This window comes from Triturus cristatus, chromosome 2_2, assembly GCF_964204655.1.
Source record: "Triturus cristatus chromosome 2_2, aTriCri1.1, whole genome shotgun sequence".
NCBI lineage: Eukaryota > Metazoa > Chordata > Amphibia > Caudata > Salamandridae > Triturus > Triturus cristatus.
The window spans coordinates 579,558,345-579,581,616 of NC_140582.1; the positions used below are offsets into that span (position 1 = coordinate 579,558,345).

The following is a 23,272-nucleotide window of genomic DNA, read 5'->3' on the forward strand; positions in this document are numbered from 1 at the left end:
CAGTCACACAGTCCGATCAGAGGCAGGGGATTGACTTTTGATTGTCATTCCTGGTACTACCACGATATCAAGAGCATGACTTGACTCCCACTGCACAAGCCCTACCAGGAAGCTTGTCAAGCATGACCTGCAACTGTCTCTTCCCAAGCTCTACTGGTGTCTCAGATCTACCATGAAGAAACGAAGAAAAAAAAAAAAAAGAAATTAGAGGACTCGTTCATAAAGCAAGTCACAAATGTGCAACTGCAGCTCCATAACCTCACAATAGATAAACCCCCCTGTCTCAAAAGACTATTATGATCAGCAAACAAATATCACTAACAGCAGCATACGAAGACCACCAGAGAAACTCTGATAAAGATGTAATATCCCTTAACACAAGCAAAAACACGTTTGACATTAAAATAACCAAATGTGCTGGCTGAGTACTATCTATGCACACGTTGAAGCTAAGGTGGTAGTGCTGCGCAAACCAGTCGTCCATTTCTTATAAATAGTTTAACATGCTTATAAAGACTATTGTAACTGAAAGATAAGCATACAGGTATAAAATGTTATTTTGTATACGTAAGCAAGATAGAATACCTTAACAAAAGTGTTTTTTACGGGCACAAGTAATGCATTCTGATGCCTTGCTCTATGTTGTCAGGTCAGGGAAGAAGCCCCTTTTTAACTAGGGATGAATAACAGCTCTTCTCCAAAAACGGCCAGTAGTAATCATGTTCCTTTTCTCTTTGATAGGCTATTTCATGGGGTTCCTTTTAGGTCTGTAATTTTGTGATCTTCGAGTGAACAATGTCTAGGGAGGATGAGGACTACAGCCAGGAGTAGAAGGGTGGACAACTGCATCACCCTTTATACTTAAGGAGAGAGAATGTCTGTGGTCCCCACTGTCAGCCACTAAGTTCCGAGATGTGGGGAGGTATCGGTAGCCTTCCAACAGTAGGTGTCAGTGGACTCGCCCTCCAGGAGTGTCACCCTCTCTTTGTACTGCCAATGGTCGACCCTCCTGATGGAGGAGTCTGCAGCCCGCTTCCTTCTTGGGATATAGTTTCTTTTCTCCTAGTAAGAGAAGCTTGTCACCCTCCTTCTCCCTTGAGTTAAGGGAGTAGCGATAACCTTCTCTGCGGGGTGCGAGTAACCTCTGGTTCATCCTAGTTCTTCTCCTCTGGTTGCAATGGTCACGTCAGAATACTCCTCGCTCTCCGAGGTGTCAGAGGTAGGCGAGTGTCTCCAGTAGTAGCATCCTCTTTCCGGGGAAGTAGGTAAGCCTTCCACCCAGTGATTACATAAAGAAGCAGCTACATTTCTATCACATCAGCACCCTGCCGCCCCCGCCATACTCACAGACAGCACGCTCATCCAGATAGGAGTCTCCAGAAGACAAGCCATCTTGTTGCTCCCCCTCCCCGCCCGCATTGGCCGCCATGGAAACAAAGAGGACTGGAACAGTGGCGTTCGCCACAGTGAGACGTAGAACATTGCTGTTGCCAGCTTGGAAGGGAAGGTTTGAATTTTCACTTTGCATGAGCTAGCCCGATAACACCGTACACTATGCGATGTTTAAATCTTAGATTTTTCACTGTTATTTAGAACGCATTGTTTTACAAACTGTCCAAACACATTTGTAGCAAACGATTAGCTTTTAGATCTATGCTGACAAGAGTTAAGAACGCAGCGAGGACTTGCCTGTGATCTTACGTGATCTCTAAGTTCGCATATATTTACTGACGACAATATAAAGTGACCATCCGTTCACATGCACCTGGAATTGGCACATGGGCAGTCTTCTTCTATGTCTATGACACCAAAGTTCCGCACTGTGCGCACACTAGGGATATCATGGAATCTTCCTCCGCAGTTTCAACAAGCATTTGCAATGCAATATGACTCGCATTTACACGAGACCTATTGCATTGAAACGGGAGTGCGAGCGGGCGGGAAGGCGGGAGTGGGGTGGCCAAGAAGTCAAGGACTGCGGGAGGGGGAGTCGGGGGAACACAGGGAAGAAAATAGTGCCCGAGTAAAGGGGCCAGTAGCCAGGGAAGGATACAAATGACGACATGGTCGTTAGGGGGAGGGACTAACAAGCCTAAAACCAATCAGAAGGCACCATTTAGGACCCAAGCCAATCAAAAAGATGGGCGTAGAGGGCGGAGCTTCAACAAAGCTTCCACGCTATAGCGTATACTGCATACCTCGCAAAGCGAGCTGTACATGCACTGCAACGCTAGGCGAGACCTAAAAAGGATGCCATCAACAAATTACTTACATTTATTTGTTGCAGTTTTACAAATTATGCTTTTTGGTTTCCTTTTGGGGTTTTACAGGCAGAAAATCTACAGGTAAGCAGAAGGTTGCGTTGCACCAAGAACAGTACCCACTCAACAACTGACTGTACACCCCAGGATTACCAGCAGCATTTTCCAGAAAGCTAGATTTGAAAAAACTTTTTTTTTTTTCATCTCAGAATATGAAGTGCTAGAATGTCGTGAATGCTGGGCTTTTACAACATATGCAGTGTTAAGGGTACACAAAATGGTACTCTGATACTTTGTATTAAGTGGCAGCATAATGCTTATTGATGGCAGATGCAAGAAAAACCACAAAATTATTACAGAAAGGTCAGTAATTTATGATTGAGGACACCTCACAACGATTTCCAATAAAAGATCTAAAACACTCAACAGGAAGGAGTCTACTGGTGAAAATTATGCCCATAGACTTTACTGATTAAAAATAAAATTGAAACTTCCATTTGAGAAGTACCTCATTGGGCCGCCAAAATGGCAGCCTAAACCATTCAAAAATCAACAAAACCAACGCTCAATAAATATGGAAATTAAGTACTTTTAATAGCAAACACGAAATACTTTTGCTGCACTCTCTGGTGTTACCAATAAGTAGGCCAATGGCACTCATTTTATCATATCAAAAAGAATGGTCACCCTTCGAGACTTCTATATTTGACTGACAGCACATATTTCCAAAGATGCTCACCAGTGTCAAGTGATTTAGGTTGAAAACATTCTCTAGCTGCTCCATGGATTAATGTCAATTACAACTCTAACCAATTGATTGTCTTCAAGACTAGGGTGGCAGGCTTCTCCAGCGATACAATTTTAGATCTAGGAAGATGTGGGGTTAAAGAATGGTCTTTAACAACATGTTAGCTTACTGTAGATCAAAGACTTCACAATAACCGACGAGTTCATTACGTTCTTTTCTAAAAGCTGCAGGCTGGGGCCTCTAGTAAGAAATGCCGGTTTTGCAGGTTTATCCTGACTTGCCATTTTATAGCTTCCCTAAACACTACTTTAGGCATTCATGCTCCTTCACTTTCACTTCAGAGGATTAAGTAGGGGCACCAACAACAACCAGTGTCCGTGAGAAAAGGCCTCAAACTGACCTAGTGCATCGCTAATGGTGTTTGGCATAACCTAATCTAAAGTCAAATGGCAGGAATCTTCAGCATTTTTTTTATGCAAATAGTACCTTTAGATAAGCAAAGACCGTATTTTGTTTGGTTCACTTATTTTCCTCCTCAGTTTATTGGGCGTGTGAATATTCATTTTACCCTCAGCAGCCAAGGGAAGTTGTGGCATCAGCTTTGCAGGAATAAGAATCCCCTTTTCACACCAAGAAACAAGTTACCTAACCTACCACCCAAGTTACGGAGCCTTGGAGGGAGGGTACTGGTTAAGTTACAGGGGTTTAAAACGAAAAAAGGCAAACTGAGAAGTAAACGAACTAATATACAACATACTTCATACTGAAGGGAAACGTGGTGCTGCACTTTCTCAGTTTATCCTTGCTTCAAAACACACAATATGTCCTGATTTCAAAACAAAACAGTTGTCCCCTTTCCATTTATAGCAAACCAACAACTTAACACAACCATACCTCAGAACAGCTTTCAATAGCAGCCCGCCAGTCTGCCATCTTGAGTTTACAAGCAGCGATATTCAGGTTACAACTTAAAGCAATGGGATTCAGCTTTTCGATATTATCATCCCCCGTCACATCTTTAGAACTTTCCACATACCTGTCAAACCAAGAGATCCAAACTGTCAGATAAGCACGTAACATACATTTTATAGCTCCCCATCTCATATTACTTCATACCACCTTAATATACCCTCTCACTGTAACTTGCAGAGGTGGTTCCAATTATAAAAGGCGCACTCACCATTACAGACTCTGGTGACGTAAACCACATTGTGATTGCCACTGTGGCCAACACTTATTCGTCTGCACAAGATTTTGATCATTTGATTTTTTTTGTCCTTCACTTTGTAGAAAGCTGAAGCACGCACTTATGAATGAAATTATCTTGTAGAGCACACTCATACCCAGGGACGTCTTGGAAGATGTTTTTATAGTAATAGTTTCTAAACAAACCTGGAAAGATTCCTTGCCACAGGTGCCTGTAGAGATATTGCCATGAGTGAAGAATACACAGAAGTTAGCCGCGTGCACAAGATATGTGGCTAATGTTATTTTAAATGAAAAATCATAGATTATTGATCCATATAAAAAGACACGTTTTTTGTACACTGCACATCCTGCATTTTGAATGGTTTCAAAACGGTCTCAAATCTGAAATCCAAACAAGGATTCATCAGGAAGCTAAGTGACCTTATTTTGTGGAGATGGACACAGGTACAATTTAGCTACTTTAGTTTAATCCCAAAGCTAAAAGAGTTCACTCTTAATTAAAAAAATAAATTAAATAAAAAAAAGGTGGGGGGCGACAAAAAAGAGCCAAGCAACATCTGGTAAATCAATCTGACACTACATAAAAGGTCTTTTTAGAAAGAATAGTGTGATTTGGTACCAAAACTAACAAATCGCAAAAGAGGATCAATTTCAGAAATAGGGGGCAAGACAACAAACTGCCTTGATAAATACTCCTCGAAGTTGTTCTCCCCATCCTCGCTTGTGTCCACGACTTCTAGCTGAAAGACCATTTTGTGTAAAGCTCATTAGAAGCACCCAGAGCAATTCCAGGAACACCCACCAACGCTCTATCAGGACTTGGCAGCAATCGCACTCAGAAGCGCAGTGCATCCCGCACTGCTACCCCTCATCTACAGAGTCTGGGGGTCAGATAATCCTGGGACCACCCATTCTGCCTTATCTCAGCTTGGACAGAAAACTACACCTGCAGAGATCCTTGGATGAAACATGTTGGATCCTGGGCATTGATGTCCCTCCCACTCAAAACCAACCTACAAACTCTCAAACTGGCATAGCCAATCGACGACCCGATGGCATAGGCGCAAAACGTGTATAGATGACGCTAGGCCGGATCTAGTGACAATTGCACTTGAGCAACAAGTGGCGCTGGACTCACTGCCCAGAGAACTAACCAAAACAGAGAGCCCACAAGACTGTCAGGCACACTACCATAAACAGTAAGTTTGCAATGGTGGAGCAGGAGGGGGCGGGTAGAGACTGAGGCTACTATACAGACCCAATCTCTTCACATTCCAAAGGACCTGTAAGTCAACCTATTGGTTTTGGACTTAATATTTACATCACCGTTGTTGTTATATGTTTGTTATGCTTTATCTTAAGGGGAAGTACTCATTATCGCAATTAGAACACTTTGGATCACACCAGTTTTTTTTCACATCCGGGACGAAGCTTACTAACACTTCCGTTTCACCAAACATTAACATAACTTGCACATCTATTTGCACTCTCACGTGGAATGTGAAGACACCTTTTGTCGAACGACTTCCACCGGCTCTGATCACGATCTTTCTTTCATCAATTCTTCCCCTCAGCTTCTACTAAATCAGCAGGAGTGGCTAGTCTAGTGGCACACTCCTTTAAAAAGGTAGAATAAGGTCCAAAGTAGATGAAATAAAAGGCAGACTCCTAGCATACAAAGTGACCATTGGGGACCGCTCCATCATTGGCACTCTTTACGACACCCAGAGAGGGTCAGGAATTCTTCCTACATGGGGCCGTGACAGAAGTCATCTCTACTTCTGAGCAGAGGGTTCTTATAGCGGGGGACCTCTACCTAGTTTTCAACAACAACATGGACAGAACAGCTCAACTGCACGGTCAAACAGGGAGCGCTGTCCCAGGGGGGACCTTAAGTGGTTGCAGGATGTAGGACTGTGGGATATATGGAGGGAGATTCACACACAAGCTGTAGAATATTCATATTTTTTTTTTTTTTTTTTTTTTTTTTTTACACACCCATAAGACATTCATGGCTCGACTACTTTTTGGGGACAAAAATATACGCACACCGACTACTGCGACAGAGATAGAGCCTTCTGCCCTCTCAGACCATGTAGCGGCCTCCATCCCAATGACGCTAAGTCGTGGCGATTATAGGAGACCCTCCTACACCACCTGACAGTGGTAGACCAAATTCAACAGGCCATAACCACGATACTTCAGACACCTCGATGGGCACACTATGGGATGCCTTGAAACTGGTAATAAAGGGGGGGGGGGGGGAGCAGATAGCTGTTTCAGCCACGGATAACAAGACCCGCGAAGAAAAGAAAAGAAAAAAAAAACCTATCCAGTCAAGTCAGAGCTAAAAAAACAATCCATCAATGTACCGGGCCCCGAGTTTGGCACCAGTTAACGGATGCACGCTCACAGTTAGTGGGTACAGAATTAGACAGGGCAGAATATGCCACACTTCAACTAAAACACTCTTATTACATAGAGGGAGATAGATGCAGATGCTTCCTGGCTAGCAAACTAAGCTCAAAGACAAGCCAAAGGGGTTCATTCCCTACGATCAGCAGACGGTAGCGCAATACTTCATGACAAATCCATAGCTTCCACTTTTAGAGACTTCTACTTTGAATTGTACGCAGGGCAAACCCTTGATCCAGCCCACCAGATCACATACCTCCAAGAAGCAAAATCGACAACTCTCCCCGCCTCAAGCCACATCTCTGGCTAGCCACATCCGACCAGTGGAAGACATTTCAACTACAAGCCGCCAGAAGGCTCTGAAATACAGGACCAGATGGCTTCCCAGCCAGCTTAGAAGACCTTTTGCCAGGTCTTAGCTCCAATTTTAACTAGACATTTTAGTTCATTCACGGGGCCCGGAACAGTTCCCCCGTCCCCATGATGCAGACAGCATCTATAGTCATCATCCCCAATCCCAGAAAAGATAAACAGCAATGGCTCGTATAGCCCAATATACTTTAATAGCAACATAAAACTCGTTAGTAGCATACTTGCCACTAGATTGAGCCCCCATATACCACACATTGTTGATCCAGTTCAATCAGAGGTTATCACCCAAAGACAATGCAGCGACAACTCTAAACGTATACTGCATATGATCAACAAAGCTAAGTGCTCGACAAGGGAAATTATGTTGCCAATTATCGATGCAGAGAAGGCTTTTGATCAGGTGCACTGGCCCTATCTGGAAGCTACGCCTTTTCCCCTTGCCTCTCACACCACTGTTCTACAACTCGTGACTTCTCCCAGGGGTTGGTCCCGGAACGTTTACTGCATGGAGACAGATGAAATGTCGCTCGGCGGGCCATGTGTTTGATAAAGAGAGAGTGCTCTCCTTTACCCAGGTACACTCCGGCTACACATTTCCTGAGGCAGAAAGGATGCACTATGTCCAATTACGCCACTGGCTCCTCCACCCAGCGAATCACCCAGGGATGCAGGGACCTCTTACACTATGAGAAATGGTTTGTAACCAAAACATCTGACAAACGACTTACCTCTGAACTTCACTCCATCTTGAGTCAGTCCTCACCGCCAAGATCTGAAACCCCATGATCCACATCATGCAATCCTCATTGCTGTCCCAATTCAGGAAAGACCTCAAGACCTGGACTTTCGAATGAACTCAGCGCTCAGATGGATCTGCAGCCCCCACCCCCCCCTCGCCTCGAGAACCTCACAAGTGAGTAGCTGTGCTTTACAAACCCCTGATTGAGTCCTAAAAAACGAGGGAGCCAAATGGGATTGGCCCAGGGAGCCACTCTCCAGAATATCCTTACACACTGGGGAGCAAGTCGCATTCCCACACACCTGTGCTGGCTCCATTGCCTATGGCATATATTGGGAATGGAAAAGATCACACTTTCACTCATGATCAGTCCACCTCGTTTGAACAGTTGGAGCCCATTCTTCAATTTATCGACTTAATTTCAGGAATTCACCTGCCCGAAATACTTATGCATGCTCTGCCAGACGGAACCCAACCAATGACAGTTATAACCTAGAGATCCAGTACCAGAGCTTCCTTCTTTTTGACAGTTTTGTCTTACTCAGAGTACCCAATGCCAATGTTAAAACATGATTCAAAACGAGCACCGTGTCGCTCCTGTGTTGCTACACGTGGCATGAAAATTTTAATAGACTGATTTGAGCCATAATTTAATAAATAAATAAAAAGAACGAAAGAAGGAGGGGCCATGCCAACATGAAGGCCAATCAGCAGGTGTGCCCTCCGGACAAGCACACGTCAAGTGCCATGCCAAAACTGCAATTCCCCTCAATGCCACAAAAGCTTTTTGGCTGCAGGCCTCGAAGGTGGTCAAACCCAAGAGGTTTGGGGTCAACAGACATGTCTCGTTCAACCCCCCCCCAACCCACCCACCCACCCACCCAACACCAAAGGGGTGAATAGGAGGTTCCCCTGGGAATGGAAGGGAATAACCTAATTAAGTGGATACTAAATATACAATATGGAAATTGCACTGAGCTACCTGTAGGAAGTTGGCTCTTTATATAGTGGACCAAAATGAGGTACACTGTGTAAAGTATCCAGGCAAAACCCAACTGGTAGACAGAGGCACAAATTACACCCCAAATGCTCCCTTTTTTAGTAGTGTGGGTGAGCAGTTAGGCTTATCAGAGGGTAGTGCTAAGCATTTATTGCACACACAAAGGCCGTAAGTGGGAGACACACTCAAAGGATTTGGAGATCAATTTGTAAAAAACACTTCATAAGACGCAGGTAAGTACTTGGAGTTAATTTTTATACGTTTCAATGGTGGACAGTGCATTTTCTGGAGCGGTAATGTTATATGGGGGGAAAACATGTATTGCAGTCAGACATGTCAGCGACTTACTTCTCCTGGACTTAAGGAGAGTATGGGGCAAGGTCCAAGGCCACACCAACAGGTCACCTTGGGAGGCTCTGGGGCGTCGGGGTGCAGAGGTGTGTTATGGCGTCGGGTGCCCCATTCACTTCAACGGGGAACGGTCCGGTAAAGGCTGCAAGCTGGGGCTGGGAGGCCTTTCCGTAGGAACCCACGGGGAGCTCGACCCTCGAGCATGAAGGAGACTGTTGGTCCACTTTTCCCTCAGGCTGTGGGGATCAGATGCAGTGGTATCTTTTGGCGCCTGGCTCGCTGCTTGAGTCACTCACGGCTGGATGAGGCCTGCAGAAAGAGGCTGCAGGCGGCGACTGAAGTCCAGACTGGCAAGGATAGGTTCAGCTCTTATGGGTCTCTGGACTATGGGCACCTTCACCTCTTCAGGACCCCGTGGGCTGTGGGGCAGAGGTGCTTGAAGGTGCTGGGTGGCAGCGGTCAGAGGCTCACTCTGTAATTGTTTTGCAGAAGAGGGGCAAACAGGACAGCTGGGCTACTCTTGGTGTGGGTCTCACTGTCCCTGAAGTCCCTCGACGTGTAGGCTAATCATCCTCAGCATTGGTGTCTGGTCACAATAAGCCTTGGCTGCTGCAAGGGGTGCCAGGTATTGGTGCTGAATGGCTCTGGTCGGTCCTGGCGTCCCCACACTTGGAGGGAGGACGGATCTGACCTGCAAGAGCATGACAACCTCTTCCTGGGCAGTTGCAACACCGGTAGTCTCAGTAGGCGGCAAGACGGTGAAGCAGACCATGCTTCTTTGGTGCATGCGGCTGCAGGGAGTAGCACCTTAACTCCAAGGGAGTTTCTCGGACGATTGGTGAAGCACTTGTAGCCCTTCGGGTTTCTTGGAGTCTGCACAGCAGCAACAAGTGAGGTTCTCTACGAGAGTCAGATGTAGCAGGCAGGCACCAGGTTAGTAGTTGTTCCTCGGTTCAGCCCTTCTTTGTCCACTTTTTGCCCGTCTAAATCGGAGGTCCTAGTGTCATGTCCTTTAGGTTAGTCCCATCATGTACATACCCATTACATACATTTTGTCACACCCACACGACATAACGATCATACACAGGTGACCTTTTACACAGTAGCTTACTTCGGTCTCTTCAACAACCAGGCTCTCGGTATCCTATCTTAATCCCTGTACCGGACGTACATAAACATGTCCTCAGGCACGGTAGATTTATTGTGTATAAGGGTCACCACTTTTTTTCATCCATGGCCAACAGCCAGCTGTGCATGAGTGTTTTTGTTTACAAAAGGATTAACAAAGGATTAGTGAAGGTTTTAAAAACATTGATTTTGGAAGAAACCCTGGAGTGACCACTTTGTGTCTGTAAGAGAGAGTGAGGGTCTTAAATACTAGAGGAGAATTCCTTCGAGGCTGGATCGAGGCTCTGCAGGCTGATCCTTCAACAGGCAGAGATCTGACATCCCTTGCGGGGATTCATCCTCGACGCAGAGACAGGGTCCTTCATTCAGAACCATCAGGTATGGGGTTAGTACTCCCCCAGGGGATTCTTGGCTCCATTAGGATCTATCCTGATATTTACATACACATGATTCACCTACATATCTAGGTTAGGTACACTTAGGTAGGCTTAGCATTGTAGGAGTAAGCCAATGCTATTGTTTTATATAATATGCTTTAATTAATCTTATTAGCACTATGGTAGAAATGCATCAAATTTTTACGATATTGGTACTAGCGATTACATTTGTCTGCTTCGGTCTTTCGATTGTCGCAGCTAATATGTTTCACACTAGACTGATGCTTGACCAATAAATAATTAATGAAACAATTACAAATCAGCATTCTATGTGTATTCTGAGAAAAGTAAGCACGAGTGACTGGGCGAAAGATACCGTATTGTTTCCACAATACCTGAAGAATAAGGGTTGTCATGTTCAGTGGTTGCCAGAAACTACATACACCATTGTAGAATACAGGGGGTGGTAGTGGCACGGAAGAGCTAGCTGGTCTAACGGCTGACTCATCCTGCAGGGGTGTCCAGAGTCTGTCTGCACACCAAGCCCTCAGTTTAGGTCAACCAAATCGTGCAGGTCGGGGGGGGGGGGGTCCTAGGAACTACACGACACTGGTATCCGGGTGTCCCCTCAATGCTCAATTTAGAGGCATTAAGGGGAGTGAGGGGTAGTAGCCCCTGGGGAATCTACACCCCCTATATGACCAGTTCCTTTGGGGAGTGGGTATCTCCCAGTCCCAGAATTGCTAATGCCACCACACACAAGATGGTGGAGTTCTCATCTACGTGTTCACTTCAGGCTGCCCACCCTAGAGGTATATCCAGCATGGCAGTGCAACACCTCCTGCATAGCTAATTTTCCCGCCTGTTCTAGTGCCAAGTGGCCAAAGGGTGGGGGTGGCATTTCTCCTGCCTGGGGAAGCCGGGGGAGCATATGCTGATTTATTAGCCTTTCTGGAGGGGGCGTAAACACCTCCTGCCAGAGCATGCATTTTGTTGAGGTGTCCATCACAAGGCCTACGTTGCATCTACAGAAACATTTGTTTGTGTTTCAGACATTCTCCAACGGATATCTGCACATGGGGTTCATTAAAGTCTGGTAATGCTGAACGGTCTCAGATTGTTCGCACAGAGTACCTATAACTCACTGTGATCTTGGAGCTAAGCATCATGGACAGCAAGCAATTCCACTTGCTCCAGTGCGATTAAAATTTGACTAAATCTAGTCTTCGGTTAAAGGAGCACATGCAACTATCTTGAAAGGATGAACTACCTTATATACTCTGGAATGAAGTTTAGCGTCCTCCCCAGCCCGGGAGCATGCAAATGAATGTGAACACATGGAGGTCTGGTTTGTACGTCTTCATTCCTCAGCATACAATCACACAGTGCACTCTTATTACGTAATAACTGTTAATCATAACACCTTCCAGCAAGTTATGGATTTCCTTGTTGAGTCCACCCAGAACCGCAACAGTCCTAGCGCACAGTCTCACAACACTACATCAAGCATTGACCCACAAAAACATAACCCCCAAACATCACACCTCCTACTCAGCCACCCCTTCATTTTTCGAACAACTATGAAAACCTACGAGTACATTGTACAGATAGGTTTCTAGACCACTGCTCATTTTAAAATTACATCCTTAATATAAATTTAAAAGCAACTCAAGCCACAAAGATAATTTTTCAGTTTGGTAAATAAAAAAATGGATTCAAGTAGATTACTACAGCAAAAATACAAACGTGCCACACTTATTAAAATAAAGAGTGGAGAGTGTAACTGATTTTGTGCAGGTGTTAATGGTATACTTATTTTAGTATGAATGCTTTAGGGTATGCTGCTATGTATACTATATAACCGTAGTTATTCTACAGTAGACCCATGTTCAGAGCAGATCAGTTTGACTTAAGCTCCTCAAGCATAACCATTTTACTACTAGAGTTCAATTTACGATGTGGTCTTATGCATCACACACAGCACACAATACAATTAGTAGATTTAAAGTGCACATTTAGGAGTTTCAAAAACTGATCAGATTACATTGTCTACAATGAACACAATAAAAGTTATAAGATTACACAGTATTTCACCTCAATGCTTTGTGGTATTTTTTTGTTGCCATTTCCCAGTTCTGAGATTTGAATAAAGTGTTTCCTATATTCTTTACATCTTCTGCTATGGAGACAATCTTCTCCACCTAACAAAAAAAGAAGTACAGATCTTCAGAACAATAAAAGATAAGTCACATAAGGGTAATACATAAAACACACTTCTTGTCACAAGCAAATAAGAAAAAGGAGGACTACTGATCACTAGCTGTGTATCAGCAATTGTGGCATGAACAGTCTATAAACAGGATTTTATGCACATTGGATTCTATTTAGTAAGCCAGGGATATAGTTTTTCTTGAACATCTCAGAAACAGCCCAGGTCCACCAGACTGGTATGATGGCTATTTCTATTGATAATGTGGCAGTCTGAATAATCATGCAAGTTTCTCTAAGTAAACAGTAAAAGCTGACAGTAAAAGTGGTGCATTCAAATGAGTATCCTAAAAGTGTAACAATAACAATACAAGCAATTTCACAAACTTTCCAGCAATATTTGTACTCTACAGCGGCAAACATGTTGCTGACAAAACCATTTCCTCAAAGTAATGACATGGATTAAGCCTGCCCAATGGTTGGCCCTGCTATCACTGCCCCATCCATTTGGAAAAAACCAAAAACTTTACCTAGTTAAAATAATGAATGAACAGAACAATGACTACAGTAATATTCAGAAGTTGGTACTGTGAACCTTAATCAAGCAACAGAACATCCGGTGCAATTTAGAGCCTAAGTACTATCTACTATACTGCTGGCCATCAACCAAAGAAATATGTGGGAGCCCATCTTGGGACAAAGGAACAATAAAATAAAAAAATCTTATCCCATTAAAAAAGGTCATAAATACCAATAAACTTTAAAATGGTGATTTAACTTCTAATAATGAATATAGCTAAGTAGACCAGACACTTAGGGGCTCATTACAATGTTGGTCGGAAAGGCTCCGAACCGCATTTAGTTTGTCCGAATAGGTGTCAGAACTAATGTTTCCGACCGACCAGGAAACATTTCAGACTAACTGATTATGATGGTAGGTAACCGCTCGGGCTGTCCGACTGTCCTGACCGGCATTCGGCGACCCGGAGTCCGAGCCGAATCGTACATGCACGTGGACACAGTTTCGGTCTTACGTATTATGACATCTGATTCGGACATCCTCTCCTAATCAGTTTGTCCGACACAAAACGTCTGTCAGAAACTGACTTTGGAGGCCTGTATCAGGTCCCCTTCTGTCACCCGGAGGCCTCCGGTTGGGGTACAAATGGGACCCCACTTTTCAACCATGCACACTGCGGCAGGCAACATGGGGTGCCTGCCACAGGGTCCAAGGTTTTCCACAACCACCCCTTTCTTCAATGGGAGCCTGTGTTGTCGGTAGGAACCATTGGAATGCTTTCCGACCGACATAGTAACAAGGCCCTCAACCCTTTGGGTGCTCATGACGAGCTGGACTCGTCATGGCACACAGTGGGCGTGTGCTCATGACGAGTCCAGCTCGTCATGAAACCCACACATGGGGGAAGCACTGGCGTTCCCCCCGTGGGACTTCGATTTCTTTTTTTCTTGGTGGAAGGCAGGGGAAGCCCTTCCCCTGCCTCCCCCGCCCACCCCGTAAACGACGTCAGCGTGCAAGGCGCGTTGACGTCATTGGAGGTTCCTCTTTGTTCTCCGACGCGCAGGAAGCCAGTTGCTTCCTGTGCGTCGGAGAAGAAACAGGTACGTTTTGGGGCGGGGGGGGGGGGGGGGGGGTTTAAATGAAAGGGGCATCGGGGGAAATGAAAAGGTTTGCCTTTCCCCCCCGATGCCTTTTATGCATTCCTGCTGCACGATGACCACTAGCTCCAGGGATTTTTTTTTTAAAGGATGAAATGTTTGTGATGTTTGGAGGGGGGGGGGGCGGGGAGCGCCCCCTTAGGCAAGGGTCGCTCCCCTTATGGGAGGATACTGCTGTGCCGATGGTGCAAGAGGCATCTGGATTGCAGCCTGAGGCTGCTAGGCTTCCTACTGGTAGTACTGGACTCTGGGCTGATCCAAACATGGTGCAGCCGGTGTTGCCTGCCTTTAGCGGTGATGCAGGGTGTAGAGTGGATTGTGAACATTGTTTCCCTATACATTTTTATTTTATGGATAATGTATTTTTGGGTGAGATTGTTGAGCAGACGAATTTGTATGCTGAACAGTTTTTGAGGGACAACAGTGACAAACTTAGGCCCCACTCTAGAGCTACCCGGTGGACTCCCACAAATCTGGAAGAGATGAAGAAGTTTTTGGGTTGGACTTTATTGATGGGTTTGATAAGGAAGCCGTCCCTGGCCTCATATTGGTTTACCAGTCCCTTGATGGCCACAGCCATATTTCCTGCAGTTATGACTCGTGATCAGTATCTACTTTTGCTACGTATGTTGCATTTTGTTAATAATTCTTTGGTGTTGCCACGTATTCACCCTGACTGACCATCTTTTTAAGATTCGGCCTGTCCTTGATCACTTTGTAGATCGATTTTCAGAGATCTATACTCCAGGGAAAGTAATATCTATTGACGAGTCTTTGGTCTTGTTCAAGGGCCGTTTGGTTTTTAGGCAGTACATCCCCAGCAAGAGGGCACGCTATTGAATTAAGCAGTATATGTTGTCTGAGAGTAGGACAGGATAGGTTTTTAATTTCCGTGTGTACACTGGTAGAGATTCCACTACTGACCCCCCTGGTAGTCAGTCCACTTTTGGAGTTTGAGAAAATTGTGTGGGATCTTGCTAGAAGACTGTTTAACAGAGGCCACCATTTGTACCGTGATAAACAATTGCACAGCAGTGTAAAAGTTAAGGAATTGTTTAAAGTGGACACTTCTGCATGTGGCACAATCCGCTCTAACCGTAAAGGTTATCCAAAAGAACTTGTTTGCAAAAAACTTCAGAGGGGACAGTGTAGTTCCTTGAGTAGTGATGAACTACTAGCTGTGAAATATGTGTACATGCTGACTACCATCCATGATGAGAGTACTTCACCTGTGCCTGTTTGGGGTCACGTTGCTGAATTGCGCAAACCTGTGTGCATTCTAGACTACAATAAGCACATGGGTGGAGTAGATCAGAGGTTGGAACCTTACACTGCTATTCGTAAGGCTTATGTTTGGTATAAGAAGTTGGCCATTCTTCTCTTCAACTTAGCCACTTTCAATGCTTTTGTTGTGTTCAAGGAGTGTTCTCCTGGGTCAAAGTTGACATTTGTGCAGTTTCAGCACTCTGTGATATGCGATAGGCAGCCTTGTTGTTGTGGAACAGGCAAGTGTTCCTAGTGTTGGAGGATGTGGCTCGATTAAAAGATCGCCACTTTCCCGATTTCATTCCTCCCACATCCTCTAAAGACTTTCCCAGTAGGAGATGTAGAGTAAGTTGGCGAAGAGGTGTGCGGAAGGAGACTCGTCTTTTCTGCCCTGAGTGTCCTTCTAATCCTGGGTTGTGTGTGCCTGCTTGTTTTAGAGCGTACCACACTCAAAAGAATTTTTGGGAGCATCCATGAGTGGTAAAGTGAACTGGCTGGTCTGTATTGTTTTAAAAAATAAAAAAAAGTATTCTGTTTCAAAGATGGCATTAGTGCAATGTATTTAGTTTCAGATTTTGTGTTGGTAGATTCGTATCTATTTACAATTTGTGTGGTTTTTTTTGTTTAAAAAAAATCCTAAATGTGATGGTGGTGTGTGTAGGCTGGCGGCGTGCGTGAACTGGTGCTTGGCTGGCGGTGTGGACTGGCGCTTGGCTGGCGGTGTGCGTGGACTGGCGCTTGGCTGGCGGTGTGCGTGGACTGGCGCTTGGCTGGCGGTGTGCGTGGACTGGCGCTTGGCTGGCGGTGTGCGTGGACTGGCGCTCGGCTGGCTGTGTACAAGTAGTGACTTGCTGCTGGTCACTAAACACACTGCTAGCTAAGTGCCACTCCACGCAATCCATCAGCTTGTGTGGTTGCTGTGTCAGGAATGTTGGCGTGTGAAAGTGATGGGCCCTTGAATGGTGCGGTCTGCTGGTGAGTGTTGTAATGTGATGGGCCCGCGGCTGGAGATGTGAATGGTTTTGTATGTGTCACACGTATGAAAGGTGTATGAATGGCCTGTAAAGAGGTTGGTGCCTTGTCGTGGCTTTACAGCTCACGAGCTGCGAGTCAATGGTTCAGTTTCTCGCCCTTTCAATTATTAGCAGTGCATTTCATTTTTGTGAAATCACTTGCTAATACAATTGTATATACTGAACCATCACTCACCCTCGTGCCAAATCCAACCAGTATGTGTGTGTGCTCCAGGATTAGATAGCTGTGCAGTAATATTTGTCTTTCTGAAGCAGGGTGTACCTTGTCCCTATTTGTGAATGTTGTAATGAATTATTTTTGTGCCTGGTTGTGTGAATGGTCTTGTGTGTATCACGTATGAAAGGTGTGTGAATGGCTTGTAAAGCGGTTGGTGCCTTGCCGTGGCTTTACAGCTCACGAGCTGCGAGTCATTGGTTCCGTTTTTTTGTCCATTTAATTATTGACAGTGCATTTTATTTTTGTGAAATCTCGTTAATAAAATTTTATATACTGAACCATCACTCGCCCTCGTGCCAAACCCAACCAGTATGCGCGTGTGTTTGAGGAATAGATGGCTGTGCAGGAATCTTTGTCTTTTTAGTTTCTCTGCCAAGGTGTACATTCCATCTAAGAATAACCTACCACCTGTAGATAATGTCGTAAACCCATGTGAGTTCATGGCGATGTCACTCTTGTGAATTCCAAAAAGTTTTTATCCACAATGTCCTGCAAACCTCAAAATGTCTGTCTAATTTTCCTTGCAATATTGTGCCGAAATTCTCACGCTGTAGAAACAAACAACTAATTATGTCAAAACTATCTGGATTTGCAAGTGGGGGGTGTCACCTGTGTTTTTGGCCCTGTGCTCGGCGGCCATCTAGGGAAACCTACCAAACCCACACATTTCTGAAAACTAGACACCCGGAGGCTTCCAGGGAGGTATGGCTTGCGTGGATCCCCCAACGTTTCCTTACCCAGAATCCCCTGCAAACCTCAATTTTAGCTGAAAGAAATCACTTTTTTCACACATTTGTGTGTGGGAAAGTTGTGGCATCACCGGGCTCACTCAAATTTCCCACCACCCAGTGTAACCCCGGGTCTCCCAGTAAAAATGGTACCTCACTTGTGTGGGAGGCCCAATTATCCTCCCTGGAAGCCCCCGGGTGTCTAGTTTTCAGAAACGTACAAGTTTGCTAGGTTTCCCCAAGGTGCCTGCAGAGCTAAGGTTCAAAAACTATAGCTAGGCAGTTTGCCAAAATAAGAGTCATTTTTCACTGCAAAATTGAGATGTGACCACATTGCGTTTTGCGCCGTTTCCTGTCGTGGGCACTAGGCCGACCCGCACAAGTGAGGTACCATTTTTCTCGTAAGACTTTGGGGAACGCGGGGTGGGTGGAAATTTGTGGATCCACGCAGATTCCGGAACTTTCCACGACAGAAATGTGAGGGAAATGTGTTTTTTTTGACAATTTTTTTAGGTTTGCAAGGGATTCTGGGTAACAGACCCTGGTGGGAGGCAGTAAAGTCGCCCCATCCTGGATTCCCCTGGGTGTCTAGTTTTCAAAAATGTATAGGTTTGCTAGGTTTCCCAAGGTGCCCGCAGAGCTAGGGTTCAAAAACTACACCTAGGCACTTTGCCAAAAAAGGGTTGTTTTTCACTGCGAAATTGAGGTGTGACCACGGTGTGTTTCGCGCCGTTTCCTGTCGCGGGCACTAGGCCGACACGCACAAGTGAGGTACCATTTTTCTCGTAAGACTTTGGGGAATGCGGGGTGGGTGGAAATTTGCGGATCCATGTAGATTCCAGAACTTTCCACCACAGAAATGTGGGTTTTTTGACAATTTTTTAGGTTTCCAAGGAATTTTGGGTAACAGAACCTGGTGGGCGGCAGTCAAGTCACCCCATCCTGGATTCCCCCGAGTGTCTAGTTTTAAAAAATGTATAGGTTTGCTAGGTTTCCCTAGGTGCCGGCAGAGCTAGTGTTCAAAAACTACAGCTAGACACTTCGCAAAAAAAGGGTCAATTTTCATTGTGAAAATGTGGTGTGTTCACGTTGGGTTTTGAGCCATTTCCTGTTGTGGGCACTATGCCTACCCACACAAGTGAGGTACCATTTTTATTGGGAGACTTGGGGTAATTCAGATTTGTAAAGCAACTGTTATTACCTGTTGATTTTTGATGCATTTCTGCCTTCCAAATGAAAGACTGTGTAAAAAAGAAGTCATTTTGAAAAATGACCGATAATTCTCAAGCTAGTACGAGTATTCCCAATTTCGAAAATGTGCAAATATGCACTGTTTCTAAACTCTATAATTTGTTCCCATTTCAGAAATACATAGGTGTCTTTCAAACCGATTTTTCCATGTATACATTTTCCCACAATTATTGCTATATACCCGGAACATAATAAAAAACCATTGCAAATTCCTGCTCAATTTTTGACTCTGGGTTCATCTGGTTCTGGGTGAACCTACAAGTCCTATATATCCCCACAACCAGGAAGGTCCAGCGGATGTAACGGTACATTGCTTTCAAAGAGCCATCATAACTAGAAGAAGTTACAGGTAAAATCGTTGACACAAAAGGCTGTTTTTTTCAACTCATTTTCATTTTTTCCTATATTTAACTGTTAGTTTCTATAAAGTAACCTTGATGATCTACACAAATGACCCCTTGCTGAATTCAGAATTTTGTCTACTTTTCAAAAATGTATAGCTTTCCAGGATCCATTATTGCTTTCAGACCCATTTCTACCATTAACTGGAAGGAGGTTGAAAGCACAAAAAAATAGCAAAAATAGGCTATGCCCCAGAAAAATGCTAAAAACTGTAAAAAATGTTGGTTTTCTGACAAAACTCTATCATTCCCTAAAAGCTGTGAAAATGGCGATTTCAGCCCCACAAGCCCTTTTTTGATACCAGTTGCAGAGAAAAACGCAGACGCTTTCATTTGCAGCCCGGTTTTTCCCAGTTTCCCCCCCAAAAAAAATGTTGCTGTATTTTGCCTCATTTCTGGGACCCCTCCAGGGGAATCCACAAACCCTGGGTACCTTTAGAATCCCCATGATGTTGGAAGAAAGGGACGCAAATTTGGCTTGGGTACCTTATGTTGTCAAAAAGTTACAGGGGCCTAAGCGCGCACTACCCCAAATAGCCCAAAAAAGGCTTAGCACAGGGTGGGGAAAGGCCTAGCAGCAAATGGGTTAATGTGAGTGGCAAAAGTGCCAATGTACGATGGGGCATTCAAGAACATGATTTGGCACTGCCCTATAAGGTGGTTATTTTTAATTAATTTTAGTTCACAAACAGCCTTTGCATCAACATTACCAGGCTTTGTGCAGAATCTGACTCCAAACAGTGCAGCCATTTTTATTTCATACAGACATCCATCCTCTCAATGCAGCATTGCACTGAATGTTAGGCAAGGTGTGTGGCTCGTGTTTTCGGGATATAGGATTTTGCAAAGTTATTGTACAGAAGGAATACGATCTAGTCAGGAGAGGTATGGGTGGGCAACACCCGTTCGAAACAGGTATGTGGAGTCATTTCAACACTGCAGCTCTACGGTTGACTAAGTGTATACCTTATGAAAATACAGCCTACACTGTGAATGTCTTATTAACTTCTCGAAGAACCATAAAAGTGCAAGGTTTTCAAGCAACTAAATGGTGTTGTTTCCTTAGTTTCTTCTGTTTGATGCAAAGAGTGATAACATCATTCTTAATAAAGTGAGAACATGAGAAAGCGGAAATTAATTAAGCTATTTGTTATGCTGTGTTGTCATCTTGCCTTAGAGCATTTACATACTTACATCATTTAATTCTACATCGGAATCTTCAGGAAAGTCTGGATGACTGTCACCAGAGCTATCCATGGGAGTCATCATCCATTCGTCCCCTTCCTTGAATTCTCCACATTCTGTAATGACGCACAACTGGAAACAGAATATTGGCAAATTACTGAATACATGTTCTAACGTTTAACATATTCACACAACTTCCACAGAGTACTTTTATTGCTATTTACTGTTTTGCTTTTACCTTTTCTATGACTTATTACTTGAAATGCTTGGCATAATTTTAGTAACTAGATTTTCTAAAAAGCAGATGCTTTTAGGAGACACGTTTGCTTTAACGCCTCGTGTGCACGAGCAGAAAATATTCAAACCAGTGTAAACCAAAGAAATAAAGGATTAATAAAGCCTCACTGGCTGGTTGCAAATTTCTGTTAAAAGCATTTTAATCACTGTACTAGATTACCATTTTGAAACTTTAAGTTGGATGGCAGGATTCTACAAAAAGGTGCTACAGCAGGCACCTTCCAATGATTATTGATAATCTATTTTCGAATGTAAGCTAGATTCTTCAATTCCTAGATGCTAGAATCTATTCTACTGCCGTTATTTTAGCCGAAAAGTGAACTGAATGTTTCCACATACCTTTGTAGGCTTCTCTCCTTTGACTTCAACGTTTTCCAACGTTTTCACCACACCAATCCCTTTGATCACCTGGCCAAACACCACATGCTTTCCATCAAGGTGGGGGGTGGGCACCGTCGTGATGAAGAACTGAGAGCCATTTGTATTTGGGCCAGCATTAGCCATGCTGAGCAATCCTTCCTGATCATGCTGCAGAAAGGGAAGCCATCCCATATAGTCTCAATTAGTCAAAGACAGTATGCTAACTGCAGGCAGTAGATGACAGATTTTGCTCGCGATACATGCTTTTTAAATGCTGGCGGCTTTCATGGCAAATTAATTCTGAGCTTTATACAAATTCCCTATGACCGATTATGTATTTGATCAATTTTGAAGCCAACTATATTTTTGTGTTTGCATTGCACTTTAATATTTTAAGAAGTCTTTAATGTTCCAAATTACTGATTTCAAGATTTTTAATTAAGCCTTGACTCAAATATCCTAAGACTTGATTTTCACTGATTGCTATTCGAAATGTGGTTTTAAATCTCATCTTATGGGACACATTACCTCATCTACTCTTGAGGAAAAAACAGTCACTAACCCTGCATTAGGCGCTTTATTTCTAACATGTCAGATTATCAGAAATAATGCCAACACCATTATCGACTGTGCAGCTCAAGCATTTTGGCCCAGGTTCTAAACTTTCTATCACCAGATGGCTCAGGTAGCTATTTTGATACACATTCAACAGTTTACTGCTTCATCAAAGTTGACTGCTTTCCACAAATAATAATCCAAAACCCTTTCTGGGTAAAGATTGAGATTTGTGTTAATTGTCACGGGGAGTTTGTGCCTTCCATTTAGGTGTATGTACGTGAGTAACTGACAAATAAAACAACCATAAAAACAATACAGACCACTAGGTTTTTTTCTTAACTGCAATATTGATTCCATCTTACCTTTGTGTAGCAGATACAAGACCTAGGCACCTCACGGTCCCAAAGAATCACCTACAGCGTCCCTAAGGAGTCCATGCTGTCGCCCGTCATCTACAAGCTCTACATGAAGCCATCAGGTGCTCTACTCACAGATAACAGCATCAGGATTCATCAATATGACGATAATACACAACTCTACAGGGCTCGAAAAATAAAAAAGGTACTAGTCCAGCAGGACTAGTACCTTGAAAAATCTCCTCGACCTCACTGCAACCTACTTGACCTCGCTGAAAGCGGAGCAAATGTGACAAGATAAGATTTAAAAGCATCTTTATTGCTCATTAACTTTGTGAGCAAGACATTGCAGCGGCATGGAAGCAGCCGCAGCCGCCTAGCGTGGTGTGCGACACAGAAACAAACTCTTTATCAGGCAAGGGGCTGCCCCAAGAAATACCGACGGGTCTGGGGGAAATGGCTGGGCTACATACCATAAAAGTGCTGTTTAGAAGAAGGGGAGGGACGGAGGGGTGGGGGGAGGGGAGGGGATTGGGGGGAGGGCGGGACTATGGTGCGTTTTCATGCTGTGTTGCTGTATGGTGGTGGTTCGAAGGGCTCAAAAGTTTTTCATGTTGTACAAACCAAAAGCAATAAAAACTTGTTTATCAAAAAAAAAAACTGAGCAAAAAAATGCCTTTAAATCTCGTTATCTTGTCACCATTGCTCCGCTTTCACAGACAGAGGACAAAAGTTAGTGTCTGTCTACTCGGCAGAAAGGGCGAGTAGGACCTAATAACAGCTCGCCCTCGTTAAATTTAGCTCGCATATACGAGCGGTCAAGTGGATTTTTCAAGCCCTGCTCTATTTGAAAGGCTCCTCTGCTTCAGATATACAATACTGCCTGCACCAGGTTCTAGATGTCCAGCACCTACCCGACAGTCAGCCAAGACAGAATTCTTGCCATTCGCAGAGGACAAGAAAACAGTACAAATCTGACTCAATTAAATGAACCTCAACAGCTTTGAACTCCAACTTTCGTGAACGCAAGTCACTGGGATCCACCATGGAAGTCAACCTCACATACAAGAAATTCACAGGCAAAAAAAAAAAAAGATAAAGGCTGTTTACTTCGTACTCTCACATCTGGATGAT

General features: G+C 44.1%; 1 protein-coding gene across 1 annotated transcript in view; it reads right to left on the bottom strand.

Moving 5' to 3' along the window:
- The window catches only part of PPID (peptidylprolyl isomerase D), a 78,799-nt gene that overhangs the window by 48,950 nt on the left and 6,577 nt on the right, over positions 1–23,272 (bottom strand). The window contains exons 4-7 of the mRNA XM_085641731.1: positions 21,204–21,392; positions 20,577–20,699; positions 12,695–12,801; positions 3,904–4,045 (exon numbers count right to left, since the gene is read on the bottom strand). Coding sequence (XP_085497857.1) covers positions 3,904–4,045; positions 12,695–12,801; positions 20,577–20,699; positions 21,204–21,392 — 561 coding nt within the window. The remainder of the gene's footprint in view (positions 1–3,903; positions 4,046–12,694; positions 12,802–20,576; positions 20,700–21,203; positions 21,393–23,272) is intronic.